The 18,022-nt window shown below is 47.8% G+C and overlaps 1 protein-coding gene across 1 annotated transcript; it reads right to left on the bottom strand.

Annotated features, from left to right (window-relative positions):
• Positions 1–625: 625 nt before the first annotated feature.
• Klf11 (Kruppel like factor 11) lies at positions 626–12,643 on the bottom strand. The gene is made up of 4 exons (XM_028777776.1): positions 12,495–12,643; positions 10,299–10,550; positions 7,896–8,829; positions 626–3,103 (listed from the first exon to the last, which is right to left on the bottom strand). Exons 1-4 carry the CDS (start codon positions 12,534–12,536, stop codon positions 2,823–2,825), a joined length of 1,509 nt encoding a protein of 502 aa, XP_028633609.1. The 5' UTR covers positions 12,537–12,643; the 3' UTR covers positions 626–2,822.
• Between the last annotated feature and the right edge of the window lie 5,379 nt (positions 12,644–18,022).

The following is an 18,022-nucleotide window of genomic DNA, read 5'->3' as shown; positions in this document are numbered from 1 at the left end:
CACTCATTAGGAAGGGTGGCTGTCTGCATTCACACCCAGATGACCCCAGGTCAGTCCCTGTCTACAAGAGCCCAGGAGCAACAAAAAAGACCTCACCCTGCTCCCCAGCACATGGTCTCTTGGGAACAATGGAGTCCATGTCTTTAGCCTCCCAAGGTTATGGTGGGGCTGGATTGATGCGTCTACTGCATCACATAGTCCAGCATGATGTCAAGAGGTGGGGGAGGGCGGACACACAGGGAATCTTGTCCTGACCCTCGCTGTGGATGGCTAGTACCGTGGAGATGGAAGCCAGTCTCCACTACTGTGAGGCAAACTTGGAAGAGCTATTATATTACTACTGTTATTTGAATGTTCAAACCGCCACAACTTGGCTGCAAAGATCCTTATGGATTGAGTTCTTTGCCACTGTATTGCTTTCTGTGAAACTGACTAGACCACCCAAAAGAAGAGTTTAAGTTAGGCTAATACATAATGAATCGTCCAGACGCACATGAACACAGTTATACACACAGCACTCAAGTCTTATCTGCGAACCAAGAAAGTTTTATACGATTCAAAGAAAAAAAAGTTACATTACACATATTCATTTAAATAAGCCAAAGTCTGTTACATAAAACAAAGGTAGTTAACATTTAAATTTTTATTACTAAAACTACTGAAAGGCTCAACAAAGTAAAAAAAAAATCAAATCAAGAAGAACTTCTCAAGCGATAAAGTGCACTGGGGTCACCACCACATTGTGGGAGTCAGGGAGGGCCCTCAAGGGAGCATCCACTCCTGGGGCTCTGGGGCTCAGGAGTCCTTTGCAGATAGGAACTGTTTTCCAACTTAGTCTTTCAGTAGACAAATGTTGGGGACTCTTTCAGAAAAGGGGTTTCTACATCTAATTAGGAAATGGAAACCTAATGGTATTTCAACACATCCGTCATTTAGAAACAATACTGGTGAGAGAAAGTTCTGTGATGAGGGACCAGACACTCCAAGGCCTTCCATTACCCACAGAAATGCCAGGACAAGGGACATCACTCTGCATGTCACAACGAAAAAAGACATCCAAACTGGATGCCATTTTTCACTTACACGGTCACCAGTGTGGATGCTGACTTAAGACAGGAGGACAGGACCAGGGTGCTGGGACACACGTTAGCTATATACAGTTAGTTCTCCTGCACTCCATTACGCTGAAAGACAATAGCAACACTGCCTGGAGAGCTGTCTGGACAGTTCCTAAACACATGTACATACAGAACTCGGCTACCAAAGGCAGCTTAACAAGGATCAAGTAACATACAATGTATGACCACGTAATGGTTATATAAGGCTCAAAGACCTGAACACAGAAACCTCATTTTATCTAGCTGTTTAGTATTTCAACCTTGCATCATTTAATAAAGTTAAATGCCAACCATTAAAAGGCAAATACAAAACCTAATACATACCACACAAAAATATTCTCAGGGTGCCCAAATGGCACAATACACCTGTTCTCATACTTACTACTGTATTGCCTGAGCTTCCCAAAATTTAACTAAAACCATTTTTTGTGATCACCCGGATGCAGGATACAGGCTCACGAGGCGTAAAAGCAGTGTCCGAGATCTGTTTTCAGGTAAGCTACAAAATCCCCATTTCAAGTCTTCTTATTTGAGCAAAATCATTTTCTTCACACATAATGACTGGAAAAGCAGTTGGGTGGCAGCCACTGCCATTTAGTGACACATTTCTTAGTGTTTTGTCCATAATAAGAAAGGCATCCAAACCCCAGAGCCGACTGTGCACAAAGGCCTTGCTTTGTGGAAGTTGCACTCTGTGGGAAGTTTAGCCAACCAATATAGACATTTCCTTTTCTCTGTGTGGTCATTCAATCCAGCATGCAGTACAAAACCACAACAGAACGGGCAACCTACAAAGTTTCTGCGTCTACATTCTTGGTTTTGGTGCATAAGTACAGACAGGACACGGGATCATTTGCTCTTAGCAGACAAGACAGATGGCCCAGAAGTCAACATTCCACATTTGGCCCTGCTCAGATGGCCAGCAGCCCAGGCAGACCTGGGCACGTCCTCCACAGGGACGTCAGACTCACATGATTAGTTCTATCCAACCACAATTTTTTAGTTCTGTAAGCTACAGGATCAATTGCTAGAATTTCCCCTGAAACTGATATAAAGAAGCTAACTACAAAGTTTATTTTTCCCCTTTAAGAGTTCTTTATTTAACCAGATCTGATCTAAAACATTCACTATAAAAGGCTGGTAACAAACTTGTTATTTTGTTTCTTTCTGACTAACTACCAGGCTTACTCTTAAGCAGGGTTATTACAAAACTTTGTTATAAAACATGGAAAAGAAGGCTGTAAAACTGTCTATCCACAAATTGGTGATTTGAGCACAATATAAATATTTTTATAAAAAGTATAAAAATTAGTACCCTGTCACATTTCTACAAAACATGAATAGAAAGGTATAAAAAAAAAGTCCAGATTTTGTAAACTTTATTGCAGAAATATTTGAGTGCTGGTGATTTAGATCAAATTTTCTTCCATTTCCTTACAAAAGAGAGACACACACACACACACACACACACACACACACACACACACACAGAGATAAACACAGAGACAGACAGAGTTCTGAAACTACAAAAGATATTGAACAGGGTCCCAACCAGAAAAGTAAAATTAATATACTTCCATCAGAACCAGCTCCTCACTTCAACAGCCCAGAGACCATGTTTATTTTTGGAGAGGAACACACAGGTTCCATTCCTGAAGAGGCTTTCGAAGAAGCCCACAGGTGATGGATGCCACAGAGGACCCCTCAGCCAGAGGCTGGCAAGGGTTCAAGGATGCTCCCGGGGCTCTCTGCCAAGGTGATTCTGTTCAGCTTGCCCACCTCTGCCTGCCAGCCTGGGATCTTCTTGGTTGTCATGTGGCGACGAGCATGCTTTGTCAGGTGGTCACTCCGCATGAAGCGCCGGTCACATACAGGACACACAAACTTCTTCTCTCCAGTGTGAGTTCTGCGGTGTCGAGACAGTTCATCTGACCTTGCAAACTTTTTGTCACAGCCGTCCCAGCTGCAGGTAAAAGGCTTCTCCCCTAGTGGAAGGACATTGCATTAAAGTAAATGTGCACACTCACTGATAAATCCACGAGTGCTGCCCACAGGTCTGTTCATCAAACGGCAGAAGACTAATACTTGCTGTTCTAGCCCTGGGTGGCTCACAACTCAGCCAACCCTCCACAATGCATTCCTAAGCCCATGGGTATCAAATTAGGCTAATCTCTCAAAAAATTAACACGTACACATGCATGTTGCTTCACAGAGACTCATGGTGTAGCCTAGGCTGGCCTGGGACTTGTAATCTACTTAAGTGTTGGAATTACAGGCATGTGCTACCATCCCTGGCTTTGAAGAAGCATTTTAAAATAAAGACAAATCTACTATACTTGGGGAAGACTTTTTTTGAGACAAGGTCTCACTATGTAGCCATGGCTGGCCTGGAACTCCTTAATCTCATAGAGATCTGTCTCTGCCTCCCAAGTACTGGGGTTAAAGGTGTATCCAACATCCTGAATATTTTTGTCTTTGATAGGGTCTTGGTTAGTATAGCCCAGGCTATCTGAGAACTTGAGAGATCTTCCTATCTCTGGAAAATGCCTTTTTTTTTTTTCTTTTTTTTTGAGACAGGGTTTCATGAAGGCCAGCCAGGCCAGCCTCGAACATGCCATGTAGCAGGAAGGACACTGAAGTTGATTCTCCTAACTTACCTCTTAAGTGCTAGGATTACAAGTGTGTACCACCTTCCTCAACTTTACATGCTAGGGGTTAACCCTGGTGCGTCATGCATGCTAGGTAGGTACTCTACCAGCTGACTACCATCCACAGATGTGGGAGAAAAATTCTTTAAAGAAATAATTCTTTCTTTAAGGACAAACTGCACATACCCTAAAAAGTCCTTCTAAGGGGCTTTAAGATTTTTTAGAATCATTGGTTTCTGTCCACATTTTTTATTACACTGACAAACAGGTTGCATCAGTTACTTTCCGTGGTGCTGACAAAAGCTAATTAAGGAAGTGCTCATTCTGGCTCAGTCTGAGGAAAGTATGGTGGGGGGAGCTTGAGGCAGCTGGTCATACTTTGTCCATAGTCCAGAAGCAGAGAGAAACGAAATCAGGTGCTCAGCTTGCTTTTCTTCCCTTTATCCAATCCAGAATCGCAGTTAATGTGGGTCTCCCCACTTCAGTTAACCTAATTAAACCTTCTCCCTCAAGGCCCAGTCCAGTCTACTAGGTAATCCTGGGTCCTGTCACGCTGACAATGGCAATCAATACCAAGGCTTGTGCTCTATTTCTTTTCTTTTTTTCCTTTTTTCTTTTTCTTTTGTTTTTTTCTTTTTTCTTTTTCTTTTCTTTTTTTTTTTTTTTTTTTTTTTTTTTGAGACAGGGTTTCTCTGTGTAGCCCTGTCTGTCCTGGAACCAGGCTGGCCTCGAACTCAGAAATCCACCCGCCTCTGCCTCCCAAGTACTGGGATTAAAGGCGTGCACTACCACTGCCCAGCTTGTGTTCTATTTCTAATAGACACTTTCTTGTCAGAAGCTCTAGAGCAAGTGCCTCAGAGTCATATTATCTTCCTGGAGTTATGAAGGTAGTGAATCCTTCAGGCAGAAAGTAGACCCTTTTCAACAAACTCCCGTTCCAGCCAGCATGGGACCAGGCCCTTCTCTGTATCCTGAAGCCTCCGTCCGCCTTCCTACCTGACTATGGCAATCGTGGACTGCATGCTTGAGGGATGATTTGTTAGACAGCTACATACTGCTATGCGATCTGTCTCCATTGATTTCCCTTAGCAGGTACCAAGAGACACCAATTCTGATAGATCTGAGTTGAATTAACAGAAACTCCAGCAGCAAGGCTTCGTTTCCTGTGGATTTCAGAATCTTCCACGTCAAGGCAAGGTGGCTGATGTGGCTTGACTATGACCCCAAACTTCACACCTTGGAAATGTAATTCTGAAGTCATACATCACTGATACTTAAGAGGTAGTAGGATCACTGGTCACTGACTGGGTCCTGAGCATTGGAATTACAGGTTAACAGAGTCCCAATAGTGGCCTTGTTAGGAAAGCAAGCTCTCAGGCATACTAACCCTGTTGCACTAGATGATATTCTCAGCCACACTGGGAAGATCTTACAGATAACTGAGCGACACAACTTTTAGACTCTCAGCTCCAGAGCCTGGAGCTTGGTGGACTATTCTGTATCACTGTCTTAGATACCATCAGAACATCAAAAAGCAGACCCAGACAGCTGCCCTTCTTACCCCTGCTCTCCTAAGGTTAGTAGCATACACAGTGCCCAGGAGTTGCAGAGAATGCCAGCCCCTTGGCACACGATTTACAAAATTCCTTGTATGCAGCCAAAATGGTGTACCCATTCATCTGACCTTATTCATTTAAATATTGTTCAGGTTTAAAGAAATACTTGAAACATAATCTCAAGCAAGCCTACCTGAATTTTCTGTGCTTAGGAAGACTCTACGGAGGGTTGGTGAGTGGCAAAAGCCGCGGTCTCCTTAGAGCCTCACACTTGCTTAAACTGAACTTAGTTCTCTGGGAAGCACAGAAGGAACTGGATTGATCTCAGGTTTTGTGAGTCTGTCAGTATTTCTACCTAGGGAAACTGAGCAAACACAGAAACCCTGTCACCTCTCCAAATCTGCCATCTGTGCTCTGATGTAAAGTTCATCTGGATAGACCAAGCAAAAAATGGGGGTTTACCATACCAAAGAGCCCATGTGAACACTCCAGGTTGCTCCTTCATCTGACACAACTACCAGAACAACCTTGCTAAAGGCGGTTGGCCATCATTTACGAGTGTGACACCAGGAATTCACATCCAGTTTAGCTAAGTAAGTGATGATAAAGCAGGGGGGAGGCTCCATGATTTATCGTGCACACTGCTCTTGCAGCACACCCACAGCAGATGTCAGGACTCACAGAGGCAGCTTACAATCACATGGAACTCCAGCTCCAGGGGTCACATCCACAGGCCCCTGCGCTCACATGCACATACCCACATACTGAGACATAATGGGCAGTGGTGGCACACCCCTTTAATCCCAGCACTCAGGAGGCAGAGGCAGGTGGATTTCTGAAGTCAAGGCTAGCCTGGTGTATAGAGCAAGTTCCAGGATGGCCATGGTTACACAGAAAAAAAAGCTGTCTTAAAAAAACCAAACCAAAACAGAAATAGTAGCAGTAGTAATAGTGATGATGATGATAATAAATCCTAAAATTGTAAAAACAATGCAGAAATGAAGAAACATAGGAAACGGTGGTAAGACACACAATAACCCACGGGGTCAAAGAGGACGAATATCAACAAACACTCAACTGATGTGGGACAGGCCCTGAAAGGATCAATAGGCAGAGCCTGGAGAGGGCTGAGGCTGACTATGGAAATGGCAGAGAGATGAGGACAAAGGAGCCTGTGTTAGCCCTGACAAGGAGACAAGTCCAGGACAGCTGTAAGGTCTGCATCCTAAAGCCAACCTCAGCGCTGGCATACGAGGAACAATTCTATCTGGAATGTCTGCACACCAGGCTGCACACCATTCTGAAGTGGAGTCTGCCACAGCCAGAGTACACTGTGTTAATTAGAAGCCAGCTTGTATCAACCTAGCTTGAAATAAAAAACCACAGCAGGAACTCTTTCCAGGCCTTTCCTGGATCGTAGTCCTCGATCCAGACATCCTAATGGGACCAAGGGGTGAAGTTTCAGGGTTGAGGTGAGGAAGCATGCTTTCCTGAATGTGCTTACATGTAAATACGTGATTCTCTAAAGTCAGGTTTAACATGAAGACTAGACTATGTAGCCACGGGACCATTTAAAAATGCCAGACACATCAACTCACAGAGCACCTAAGAAATGCTTGTGCTACTCTACCAAGTGATTCCTGCCAGGAGGCGCTCAGTGGCCCTGATGAACAGCATGACAGTCACCAGATCATGAAGCTGTGAGTATAAAACATCAACTAATGAGTTCTCAGTCCGACCAGCCCATTTCAAGTGCATATGGCTAGTGGGTACCCTAATGTAATGGCCAAAGAATGTTTAAGAAATAAGCTCAAGTTATTGAAACTTCTTGTGCGACGTCTTAACATAAAACTATAGTCTCAAAAGCAAAATCAAACAACAAAAATAAAGGCAAAACCCCTACACTCTTACAACACTCTACAGTATGAACTTTGATGGTCTGAACAGACGTCCAAGTCACAGTGATGTTTTTACTGATGCCTACTGGAGTAAGGTGAAGAGTACCCTAAAGTCATCACAAACCCCCGTCCTCTCCTCCAGCAAGTACCTGCCTCTCTTAAAGGAGGCTCAGGGAGCTTTCCTCCCTTGAAGTGTGCTTCCATCACATCAGGCACCCCATTGTAGAAAGACTATCTCATGGCTATGGATATGGTACCTGTCAATAACCAATCTGATGGCCTACGGTTTAGGTAGGAAACAGGAGGTCAGACATCTGGGATGAGAGAGAATTCTGGGAAAGATCCAGGCAGAAGATTCACCTGGGAAGATCTACTATATTCTCCGGCTGTTAGGGAAGCCACTAGCCACCCACACTTAGACTGAGCTGCTTTCACAGAGAACTGAACTGCACATCCTCATTGGTGGCAGTAGACATGGTATCAGAGCACAAGTAATCAGCCATGTGGCAGAATGAAGGTGAAAATGATTGGGTCCTTTTAAGTTACATCTAGTCAGAGTAGCGCTTAGCTATATGGTCATGGTATTTGTAGGTATATTTTGAGTCTGAGTCTTATTTCTGGGAGCATGGGGACGGGAGGAAGACCCAAACTTAATTTCTATGCCCTACCACTTACCTGTGTGAGTGCGAAGATGAGCTTTAAGGTGGGAACTTTTGAAGTAGGTCTTCCGGCAGCCTGGGAAATGGCAAACATAGTTCCTCCTTCGGGAAAAGTCTACCTGAGGGGCACAGTTCTGGCTGGAGGCAACGAACACTGGTGCAGGGGCAAGGGGCAACAGCTTGGTATTTCCAATGGCCATGACACTGGATGGACAGGCAGCAGGCTGGGGGAAGGTGCTCTGCGGCAAGACCAGCATCACAGTTCCCTGAGGCACAGGCGGGCCCATGAACACAGGCTGAGACAGAGAAGCAGCTTGGGGTAGGATGGGCTTGACAGTCCCTGCAGGCAACTGGGTAGGCGGCTTCAAAAACGCTGAGAACATGCCATTCTGTCCAGCCACAGGGATCACCTGGCAAAGGACAGGGGGACTGGAGACAGGGACAGAAATAAGAGGGGTGGTTTTTCTTGACAAGTCACTGTCAGGATTCTTTGGTAAGCAGGTCTGAACAGCAGCGGGCCATCCTGTCTGTTGGCCTTTGTCAGTGGGGAACGGGCCACCAGCGTTGTGCAAGCAAGGCTGACAGGAAACCAAGCTAGTGACGAGTAAACCACCTGCCAGGCGTGTGTCCTGCAAGGCTTCGAGGTGGTCCAGCAAGCGTTCCTGTCCTTCTCTGCTGTCAGATGCTTGTTGCTCTTGAATTGGCCCAGTTGGAAAGCATGTGGGAATAGGACTCTCTCCAGTGTGACGGATCACACTTGTCATCACAGCCCTGCAGGAGGACCCTGAGGCTGGCTCCAATGGTTCCCTCTTGCTCAGTGTTCTGGGGCCCCCAGTAGGGGATGGGGAGATGGCAGTGACCATGCATCCTTTGGAATTAATTACTTGGGAAGGAACAGGGGTTCCTGTTGACAGCTCCGTGAGCTCTGGGCTCTGAGGAGGAGTTATACACTTTTTAAAATAAAAAGGGAAAGAAAGAAAAGCACCACGTCAAAGGTTGTTTTGGTCAAAAGAGCTGCAAGGAAATTATCTGACTGTACTGCTCCCACTGCCTGCGGCGAGGACTGTGCTGAGCTGACCCAAGGGGTCTCTGGGGATCCTGCTGTTCCCACTTCTCCCCATATGGACTGTCCCTTCCCAACCATGCATATGTCTTGTTGGAAGGAAGGGTGGCGTCTACCCTAGGACATGCATAACTACTGAAACAAGCAATTTAACTAGACAGACTTCAAAAAGAAAACAGATTCATACTTTAAAATAAAAGCTCTTAGCTGGGCAGTGGTGGCGCACACCTTTAATCCCAGCACTTGTGAGGCAGAGGCAGGCGGATTTCAGAGTTCGATGCCAGCCTGGTCTACAGAGTGAGTTCCAGGACAGCCAGGGTTATATGGAGAAACCCTGTCTCGGAAAAACGCTCCCAGCAGTTCCTCAGCCCCTCACAAAGGACCAAGCCTGAAAACCTGAGGGGCTACCATGAGGTCCCCCCATTTCCTCCAGTCCTTATTACCACCTACTCCTCCAGGTATACCTTCCCTACACTTCTCCAGTTCAAGCCCCCAGCCTAGGCAGTCAGCTCTCAGCTTTTCTATTGCTTGCAACTTACAGTCTGACTTCTCCAGCCCACGAAGCACTATCATTGGTGGTGTAAGTTAAAACCTAAAAATAAAATACTGATTTACCAACTCCAAATTATACTAGTTGGCTGTTACGAGAAGGCAGAGGTGACATGTCTCCACTAGGCTAAAGACTGTCTGATGTCAGAGTACATGTGTTCTTGTTTCCCACAATGCCTCATTCTAGTCTGGGACAACTCAAGATCCTATCTTAAGACTCCCAGAAAGCCTGCATAATCCACCTTTCTGCAACACCTACAGGCCTCATCCCTGAGCATCTGTCAGCAAGTTATGACCCACCACTAAAAAGAAAACACTTTTTTTTTTTATTTTTTTCGAGATAGGGTTTCTCTGTGTGTAGTCCTGGCTGTCCTGAAACTTACTCTGTACACCAGGCTAGCCTCGAACTCTCGAACTCAGAGATCTGCCTGCCTCTGCCTCCCAAGTGCTGGGATTAAAGGCGTGCGCCACCACAGCCCGGCAAGAGAACACTTTTAAGAGAGGAGTTTTTTAGCCAGGCAGTGGTGGCACACACCTTTAATCCCAGCACTTGGGAGGCAGAGACAGGCGGATTTCTGAGTTCGAGGCCAGCCTGGTCTACAGAGTGAGTTCCAGGACAGCCATGGCTAGAGAGAAACACTATCTCGAAAAAAAAAAAAAGAGAGAGAGAGAGAGAGGAGTTTTCACACTTTGGCATCCGTCCTGACCAGCATCATTTTTTAATCTCCTTACAAGTTTTTCAGCTTATTCTACCTAAGCTATTCTAGGCAGTTCACAAAAATACTTCTCTCCCCCACCTCCTCTTACCAGAGTTGAAAAAGAATGAAAGTCCTTTGGTAGATCAGGTGCAGTTGTGTCCATAAGCACAGCAGTGGTGACATCACCAGAATCGGACACAGGCGTGAGGGGTCTCATCTGGGACCTTTGACCCCAAGAACTCATGCAAACAAGGGCCTCTACGGCTTCGATGTCTGTCTGCTCCAGGAGGCTGCACGTGGACCTTTCGCTGTCATGCCGCTTCCTCTCCAAGATTGACTCACAAATGCCCATGATGTCAGCCTAAAGGCGGCACAGCACAGTGGCGTCTCAGTTCAGGAGAATAAAGGGATGGTTACCCTGACAGGCATGCGGATCAACCACAGACATGTGCAGCGCCCTTAACAAAGCAACAAACGCTGTCTTGGAATAAAAAGACCCGAATGGGACTCTCAAGACAACTTGGTTTTCAAGCTCTGAAGACTGGGCTTGGTTGAGAAACAGTTTCCGCAAAAAAACAAAAACCCCTGATTCTTAAAAAGGTTTCAAGCCTGGGCTCAATAGCTTAATGGCTGAGTACCTCATGCATGACCCTGCAGTCAATCCCCACAGCTGTGAAACAGAACAGTCACTAACTCCAAGCATCTCTTGGCTAACTGCTGAAGACTAACTCTAGAGGCAGACACCAAAGTGGTAAGTAGGAAGGTGTCCTGGGAAAGATAAACAAAGCAGCAAGTGAAACCAAGCAGCTAGTTAGTTGGTGGGTGAGATCTTCTAGCTCCAAAGGCCCAGACTAGTGTCCCTAAGAAAGGAAGCATTACCCCAAGCTTAATTCCCAGTGGCTGAACCTAGGCTCCATGCAGGCACAGTCCACAGGGACTGCCGCTTGCTTCCTCAGCAGACTCAGAAACAGTAAGTCACTTGTTACTACTGAAAACTAGGAGGTCAGATGAAAGGAACAGCATGGGAAAGGAGTGGGGAGGAAGGAAGGGATTGGAACCCATCCTTTCCAAAAGAGAAACTTAAACCTACAGACACATATTTTCTGAGCTGGAAACTTCCTGTCTGTCCAGATCCCCCTTCAGTGAGCAGATGAGGAGAGTACCTTTGCAAAGGGGCTTATCCAGTGTCATGGAGGCCAGACAACCTCCTGGGAGAATATTTTGATTTTGACCCACTAAGTGGAATGTCCAGCCTCATACTAAGAAAGGATGTGTAGGGGCCCCTGAGTCCATGTACTGCTGTGTTCTCCACAGAAACCCGCGCTGCACCACTTCTCCGCCCCCCCCCCCCCATTTCTGCCAGGTTCTGTTGCTCCTCACCCTACACATTCCGACAGAGGTCCCTGCCATGACTCCACTCAGTCCCTCGGCCCAAGCCTAACACTCCTGCCAAGTTACCACACCCCTTCTCGATTAGACCCCAACTCCTGCCCAGCCCTACCCTTACAAGCCCACAAAACTTGGCTGACACACCTCCTGGAACCACACTCTTGCACACCTGCCTATCAAGATACACTATTGCCTTGCTCCCACTCATTCTATCATAACCCCCTCCAGGTACTCTTGCCACACCCTCCTGAGACACCTTTAGTTTGGCTCCACCTACAGCCCCTCCCTCTACACGCCCACCAGATGCTCTCACCACACTCCCTCCCTTTGGCTTACCCTTTGCCCCGCCCCTAGATAAACACCCACCAGTTCTCACTAAGCACTCTTACATTGGCCCTGCCCCTCAGTTCCACCGGAGGCTCTCACCAAGCTCTCTACCTTTGGCTCTGCCCTTACCCCACGCTTATGCTACTGCCGGGTGTTTCCGTGCCCTTCGCCTTGGTCCCGTCTAGCTCCCCATATCTCCTCCAAGCACTCTTGCCCACGCCCTTGCTTTGGCCCCGCCCCTACACAACTAGCGGCTCTCACCACGCCCCCTCATGCTGCGCCCCTGCTTTGACTCCGCCCCTGCCCCGCCCCCAAGTTCCCGCCAGCCGCGCCCCCAACCAACAGCGGTCCTCCTCTGGATTCGGGTGACGTCATGGCTGGAAATAGCCGCGCCGGGCGGGGCCGCAGCGGACAAGAGACAAAGCTGAAGGCTGGCTGCAGCGCTAACACACCCCCTCCCCACCCCGACCCGGCCGAGCCTTCCAGTCCCCGGCCCGACCACAGCACAGCCGCAGCCCCCACCGCAGCGAGGAGTCGCCATCCCTCCCGCGTCCCCCCGTCTCGTCCCGCGCTCAGCCCCGTCACTTACTGCGCGCGCATCGCCCGGATCGGTGGAGCCCGGCGAGTGCATGGTGCCGTACAGCCTGCAGGCAGCAATGCTGCGAGGCAGGAGCTCTGCGTGAGACGGAGGCTGCACGTGTGCAGCGCTCCGCGGTGTCCCGAGCGTCTGTTCCTAGCGCGTACCTCCGCCTTCCTTGCCGCGCGGTTCTGCCTCCGCGCGGCCCGGGAGGGGCGGGGCGCCGCGGAGGGAGCGGTCCTGGGCGGGGCGCGCGGGCAAACCAAAATACACCGCTCCCTGCTGGGGGCGTGCCCTCTGCCGCCAGCCAATCGACGCCGGGCCGGTAAGAAGCGGGCCAATGGGCGCCGCGGGGGGGCGCGTGATCGGAGCCTGGCTGCGGCGTGATCCGTCGGGGCGGGAGGCGGCACGTGTTTTGGTCCGGGCTAGAGGCGGGGCGTGAGGCCTGGAAAGTAGGGGAAAGGTCCCGGCGGCGGCGCGGCGGCAGTCGACCGCAGTAAGGTCCTCTCGAGCCGCAGGGGCCACTCGCTGAGGTCGCGCGCTGGCCCCACGCAGTGGACGGATCTGGTAGGCAGGACCCACAGGGACGGCCTCACCCTGTCTCTGATTTCTTTTAAGCTGTCTCTGGCTCTTAGGACCGCACCTCTGCCCAGGAAGAGGCTTGAAAGCTGCCTGGGTTTAGGGACCACATCCGCTCTTTCCTGCATGGCGCCAGATCAAAAGCTCTTACTACTCTAATCTGCTGTCTGATACAAAAGGACCACAGCCGTGTCGTCAGCCTCCTGACATGTACCTAATGAAGCCTGCGTGTCCTCCCCAGTGGCCATACAAAGGCCACCCACTTGGGGAGTCCTCAGGCCTACGTGAGAGCTGACCCATTTTTCCCTTTGGGTCTTTAGGTGTGGTTATTTATGTACATTCATCACAAGACTTGGAGAGCAGGGGTCATGCATGGTGTATGTCGTGCCCCCCCTACAGTGCAGCAACAGAACACCCCTCTATTATCCCCCTGACGCCTCACTGCAGAACCTTGAAACCAGTGGCGATATGGGAAAGATCATAGCTGATATGAGTAGACAGAAGTTGGGCATTATACCTCCTATTTTTATCAGGTGAGCAGGCAGGCAGAGAGTCCTGTCTTTAAGCTGGTAAGGCCTAACTAAGGTTTATAGCAGCCCGGATTCCTCAGTTTCACACTGGCTTGACTGGATTAAGTAGGAGTTTTGTTTGTTTGTTTTGTTTTTCGAGACAGGGTTTCTCTGTATAGCCCGGGCTGTCCTGGAACTCACTCTTTAGACCCGGCTGGCCTTAAACTCAGAAATCCGCCTGCCTCTGCCTCCCAAGTGCTGGGATTAAAGGCTTGCGCCACCACTGCCCGGCCACAGTAGGAGTTTTTAAAGGTCACATGTCCAACTACTTGGGCATTTAACACACATGGAGTTAGTCTTCCACTCAGGCCTGTTTAAATGTTTTTGCTTCATTCCCCCACTGAATTTCTGACTCCCCGTGTTCATCTCTGCCTATATCGCCTCCGCCCCATCCAACATCCCCAGGCATCTTCAAACTTTGAAGTGGCTCCCACTTCTGAGTTCCTGCTCTTCAGCTCTCTCCTGTTCTCTTCCACATATGGTTTTATAGTTCATGCATCAGGGAATAATCTCCAGAGTAATATGTTAATCTGAGACCAAGAAGAGAGAGTCTTTGGAGGGTAATTGGGATTAAGGAAGGCTATGAGGTCTTAAAATAATAGAGACCAGCTAGCTTGCTTGCTCTACCTGACCATGTGACACTCTACTGTGTCATAATCCAGCAGGAAGACCCCTCCCCATCAAAGGGTGAGCAGAATGGGCCTTCCTGGATTGCACAACTATGAGCAGAATGGACTTTTTACACAGGAGGTGGAGGTGTGTGGCTCAGTTGGTAAAGAGCTTGCATTGAGAAGACCTGAGGTCAAGCCCCAGAACCCACATAAAAAGCTAGGCATGGTGCTGCATACCTGTAATCCCAGCACTGGAGAGGTACAGACAGGCAGAAAACACTGGGCTTCACTGGTCAGTCAGCCCAATGAGAAACTCTGTCTTAAAGAAATCCAATAAAAACAGGGCAGATGGCTCCTAAGAAATGACACCGGAGGTTAATATCTAGTTTCCACATGGACACACACACACACTGTATATAAACCTCCTGGTCGCAGATGTGTTGTTATAACACATGAAGACAAGTGTCAAAGGCTCCTCTGGGTCACCTGTCCCATCAACTGCTGTCTCCAGGGCTCAGTATTTGTTATTTCCTTGATGTATCCTGTGACATCACTGGCACGTCTGCCTTGGGAAGCCTCTTCCAGCATACCTGTGAACTCATGCTGACCTCACGCACTCACTGTCTCTGCCTTACCTCCGCACAGCCCTTTGCTTGGTCTGCAGTGTTTCTGTTGCTTTGTGTACTGTCTGTCTCTTCTGGGATGGGGAGCATGGCTGATTTATCCTTGTCAGCTCATAGGAACTGTTGACTTAATGAGTTAACATCAGACCAGCCCTATCAACCCTACTGGCTTCTGTACTGGAGCACCTCACAGGTACCTCTCTCTCTCATCCAGCATTAGTGGGAGCAAACTTGTGTTTACCCCAATTTGATGTCCTCACTCAAGCAGGGTGCCCCTGGACATCCTGCCTCTTGATCTAGTAACATGGCTCACCCTTCAGCTCCTCCCTTTCCTGTGTTTGTTCTTTTACCAATGACATCACCGTTTCTTGTAAAATATTGTTCCTACTGTTATCACTCACTCCTAATTTGCCCAGGCTGCTACACAGACAGACCTGAACAGTTGTCACCTTTTCCTAGCAAAACTTCCTACCTCCAGGCTGTTGATCTGTCATCTGTCTCTCACCACCGGAAGGATTTTCCAAAAGTGGACAATGTACCAGACCCATACTCAAAACCTCTGGACACGCAAACTTACCTAGGAATCCCTGACTCTTCTGGACCTGACTCCAGTGTACAGGAACCCCATCTTTCTCCATTGCTTCCCAATTGCTCCCACCCCTGTGTTTCCATCTAGAACCCTAGGTCCTGCCCTTGCTTTCCAGATGTTACTTCTGCCTGGAGAGGAGCCGTAGTCTGCTTTCCCTGAGTCTGCAGTACGGCTCCCTGGCAACTGCTCTGGATCCAAATCACTTCTCTGGCAGCGTGACCTTGCCCAAGCTCCGCTGTCTGTCTGCTTCATTCTCACAGGATAGAAGGCAATGGCTCTCCTGGGACCTGGAACTTCTCTCACTGCAGACTGTGTTTCCTGGACAGCAGAGATACTTGGGAACATGGCTCTTAAGGCTTAAGCTCTGAATCTACCCATATCTAGCCCATCTTCCGGACAGCCAAGCCGGCTTCCGTTGCTGCCAAGCTCCTGATCTTACTCATATTCAAGAGGATATTGATTTTTTTATAAGCTAGATGACTTTGTAAGATCCCTGTCACCCAACATTCAGAGGCAGTGTAGTCCAGCAGGTAGGACTGGACATAGCTATAGATAAGAACTTAGAGAAAGCAGTGTGCCTTAGGCCAGAAAGCCCAACCCCTGTGTGTGCCTACAGTCTACATGTGTGCATGTTGTCCTGCAGAGAGGATTGCATTCTGTGAACCTTCTGATCCTGCCTGTTGACCTCACATGATGTCTTCAAAGTTATTGCACATTGGTCCATAACAATCAACCCTCTTCCTGGTACTGGTTAAATAACAGGCCATTATGGATGTGGTATGAATTGTTTAACACTTATGGTTGAATAATCAGGACATCTAGATTGCTTGCCACTTCCCTGTATATCCTGCTGGTCCACTGTTTGCCCACATGCAAAGAGAGCTACAGGATGAGTTATCAGCTTGAGACGTGCTGGGAATAACTGCTTTGGGGGTCTCTGTCTTCCCTCTTTGCTTTCTCTCCCCTCTCCACTGCTCCTCTCTGTGGATTTTACTGAAGTAGAGCATAGTTACAGGAAAGCATAATACGCACAGCTCAGTGAGTCTTCAAGGATGAACTCACTGTGCCACCAACAGCCAGAAAAAGAAATACCATTCCCAGAAGCTGGAAGTCCCTGAGTTTCCTCAGATCACCATTTCATCCTCCCTCACTCCCTGACCAGCATAATCCTTATTATGGCCTTTGTGGGCATTGGTTACTCTGTGTGTGTATGTGTGTGTGTATACACGTTTTGAAATCTTTACAAAGAGAATTTACAGCATGTAAAATTTGGGGTCTGGCTTCCTTCACTCGATATAATGTTACACAGAGTTGGGTTTTATATGTGTATGTATGTGGAGTTGTTTGTGCGTGTGCATGCATTGGAAACCGGACATCAGTCTGGGGTGTTGTTCCTCAGAAGCCATCTACTTTGTCTTAAGAGACAAGTTCTCTCACTGGGACCTGGGGCTGGACGATAAGTCTAGGTTGGCTGGCCAGCAAGCCCCTGGGAACTGCCTTTTCCTTAGTGCTGGGTCTACAAGTGTGTGCCAGCTTTTTACATAGGTTCTGGGCAGCAAAACTGTTATGACTGAGCTATCTTCCCAGCCTTTGTGTTTATTTTCTTCTAAAAATCCTTATTGCTATAGTATAGACCTTGGGATTGTTTCCAGTCTGATGTTATTATGAATAAAACTGCTATAAAAGTCCCAATACATGTGCATGCATTTTTCTTTTCTTTTCCTTTTGAGACAGGGCCTTGCTATATAATCTGAGCTGGTTTTGAATTTATGGCAATCCCCCTGCCCTAGCCTCAAACTTAGCCAAGATTCCCTGACTCTTCTGAGACAGACTGTATTGAGATACAAATATGCACAACCATAAATTACTTTATACATGTATTTAACCCAGAAAGATATTGTCAAGTTCCCCTGTTTTATGTTGTCATGACCATTTACCCCCACTGGTCACTGTAAAGCCAGATCCCCACTGTGTATACATGTGTGCACATAGATGCATGTGTGTGTGCGGAGGCTAGTAAAATCAGTGTTGAGTGTTTTTGTCATTAGTTCTCCACCTTATTTTTTTGAGACAATGTGTCTCACTGAATGCAGAGCTCACCAACTGCTGGCCATTGAATGGAGGGATTCTCCATCTCTGCCTTGATAGTACTGCATAGTACAAGTATGTAGCCAGGCCTGGGGGTTTTGTTGTTATTTGTTTTTGTTGTTGTCGTTGTTTTGGTTTTTCAAGACAGGGTTTGTCTGTATAGCCCTGGCTGTCCTGGAACTCACTCTGTAGACCAGGCTGGCCTCGAACTCAGAAATCCGCCTGCCTCTGCCTCCCAAGTGCTGGGATTAAAGGGGTGTGCCACCACTGCCCGGCATTGTTAGTTGTTTTTGATGATGTTGTTTTTTCCATTAGATTCTAGGGATATGGGCTGAGGGTCTCCTGTGCAGAGCAGGCACTTTACTGACTGAGCAATCTCTCTAGGATCTAGCTTCCCATTTCTTTATTTTAGTAAGGCTGTGCCGCCGCCGCCTTCTTCTTCTTCTTCTTCTTCTTCTTCTTCTTCTTCTTCTTCTTCTTC

The sequence above is a fragment of the Grammomys surdaster genome, unplaced genomic scaffold, assembly GCF_004785775.1.
Source record: "Grammomys surdaster isolate TR1022 unplaced genomic scaffold, NIH_TR_1.0 314, whole genome shotgun sequence".
Classification (NCBI taxonomy): domain Eukaryota; kingdom Metazoa; phylum Chordata; class Mammalia; order Rodentia; family Muridae; genus Grammomys; species Grammomys surdaster.
Note: the sequence above shows the minus strand (reverse complement) of the source record. Positions and strands in the feature narration are given on the sequence as shown.

Coding starts and splice junctions, on each gene's coding strand:
- Klf11 (XM_028777776.1), bottom strand. CDS start 12,536: ATGCACTCGCCGGGCTCCACCGATCCGGGCGATGCGCGCGCA. Junction 10,551..12,494: donor ATCCGGGCGATGCGCGCGCA/GTAAGTGACGGG, acceptor TGCCGCCTTTAG/GCTGACATCATGGGCATTTG. Junction 3,104..7,895: donor TCATCTTCGCACTCACACAG/GTAAGTGGTAGG, acceptor TCCTTCCACTAG/GGGAGAAGCCTTTTACCTGC.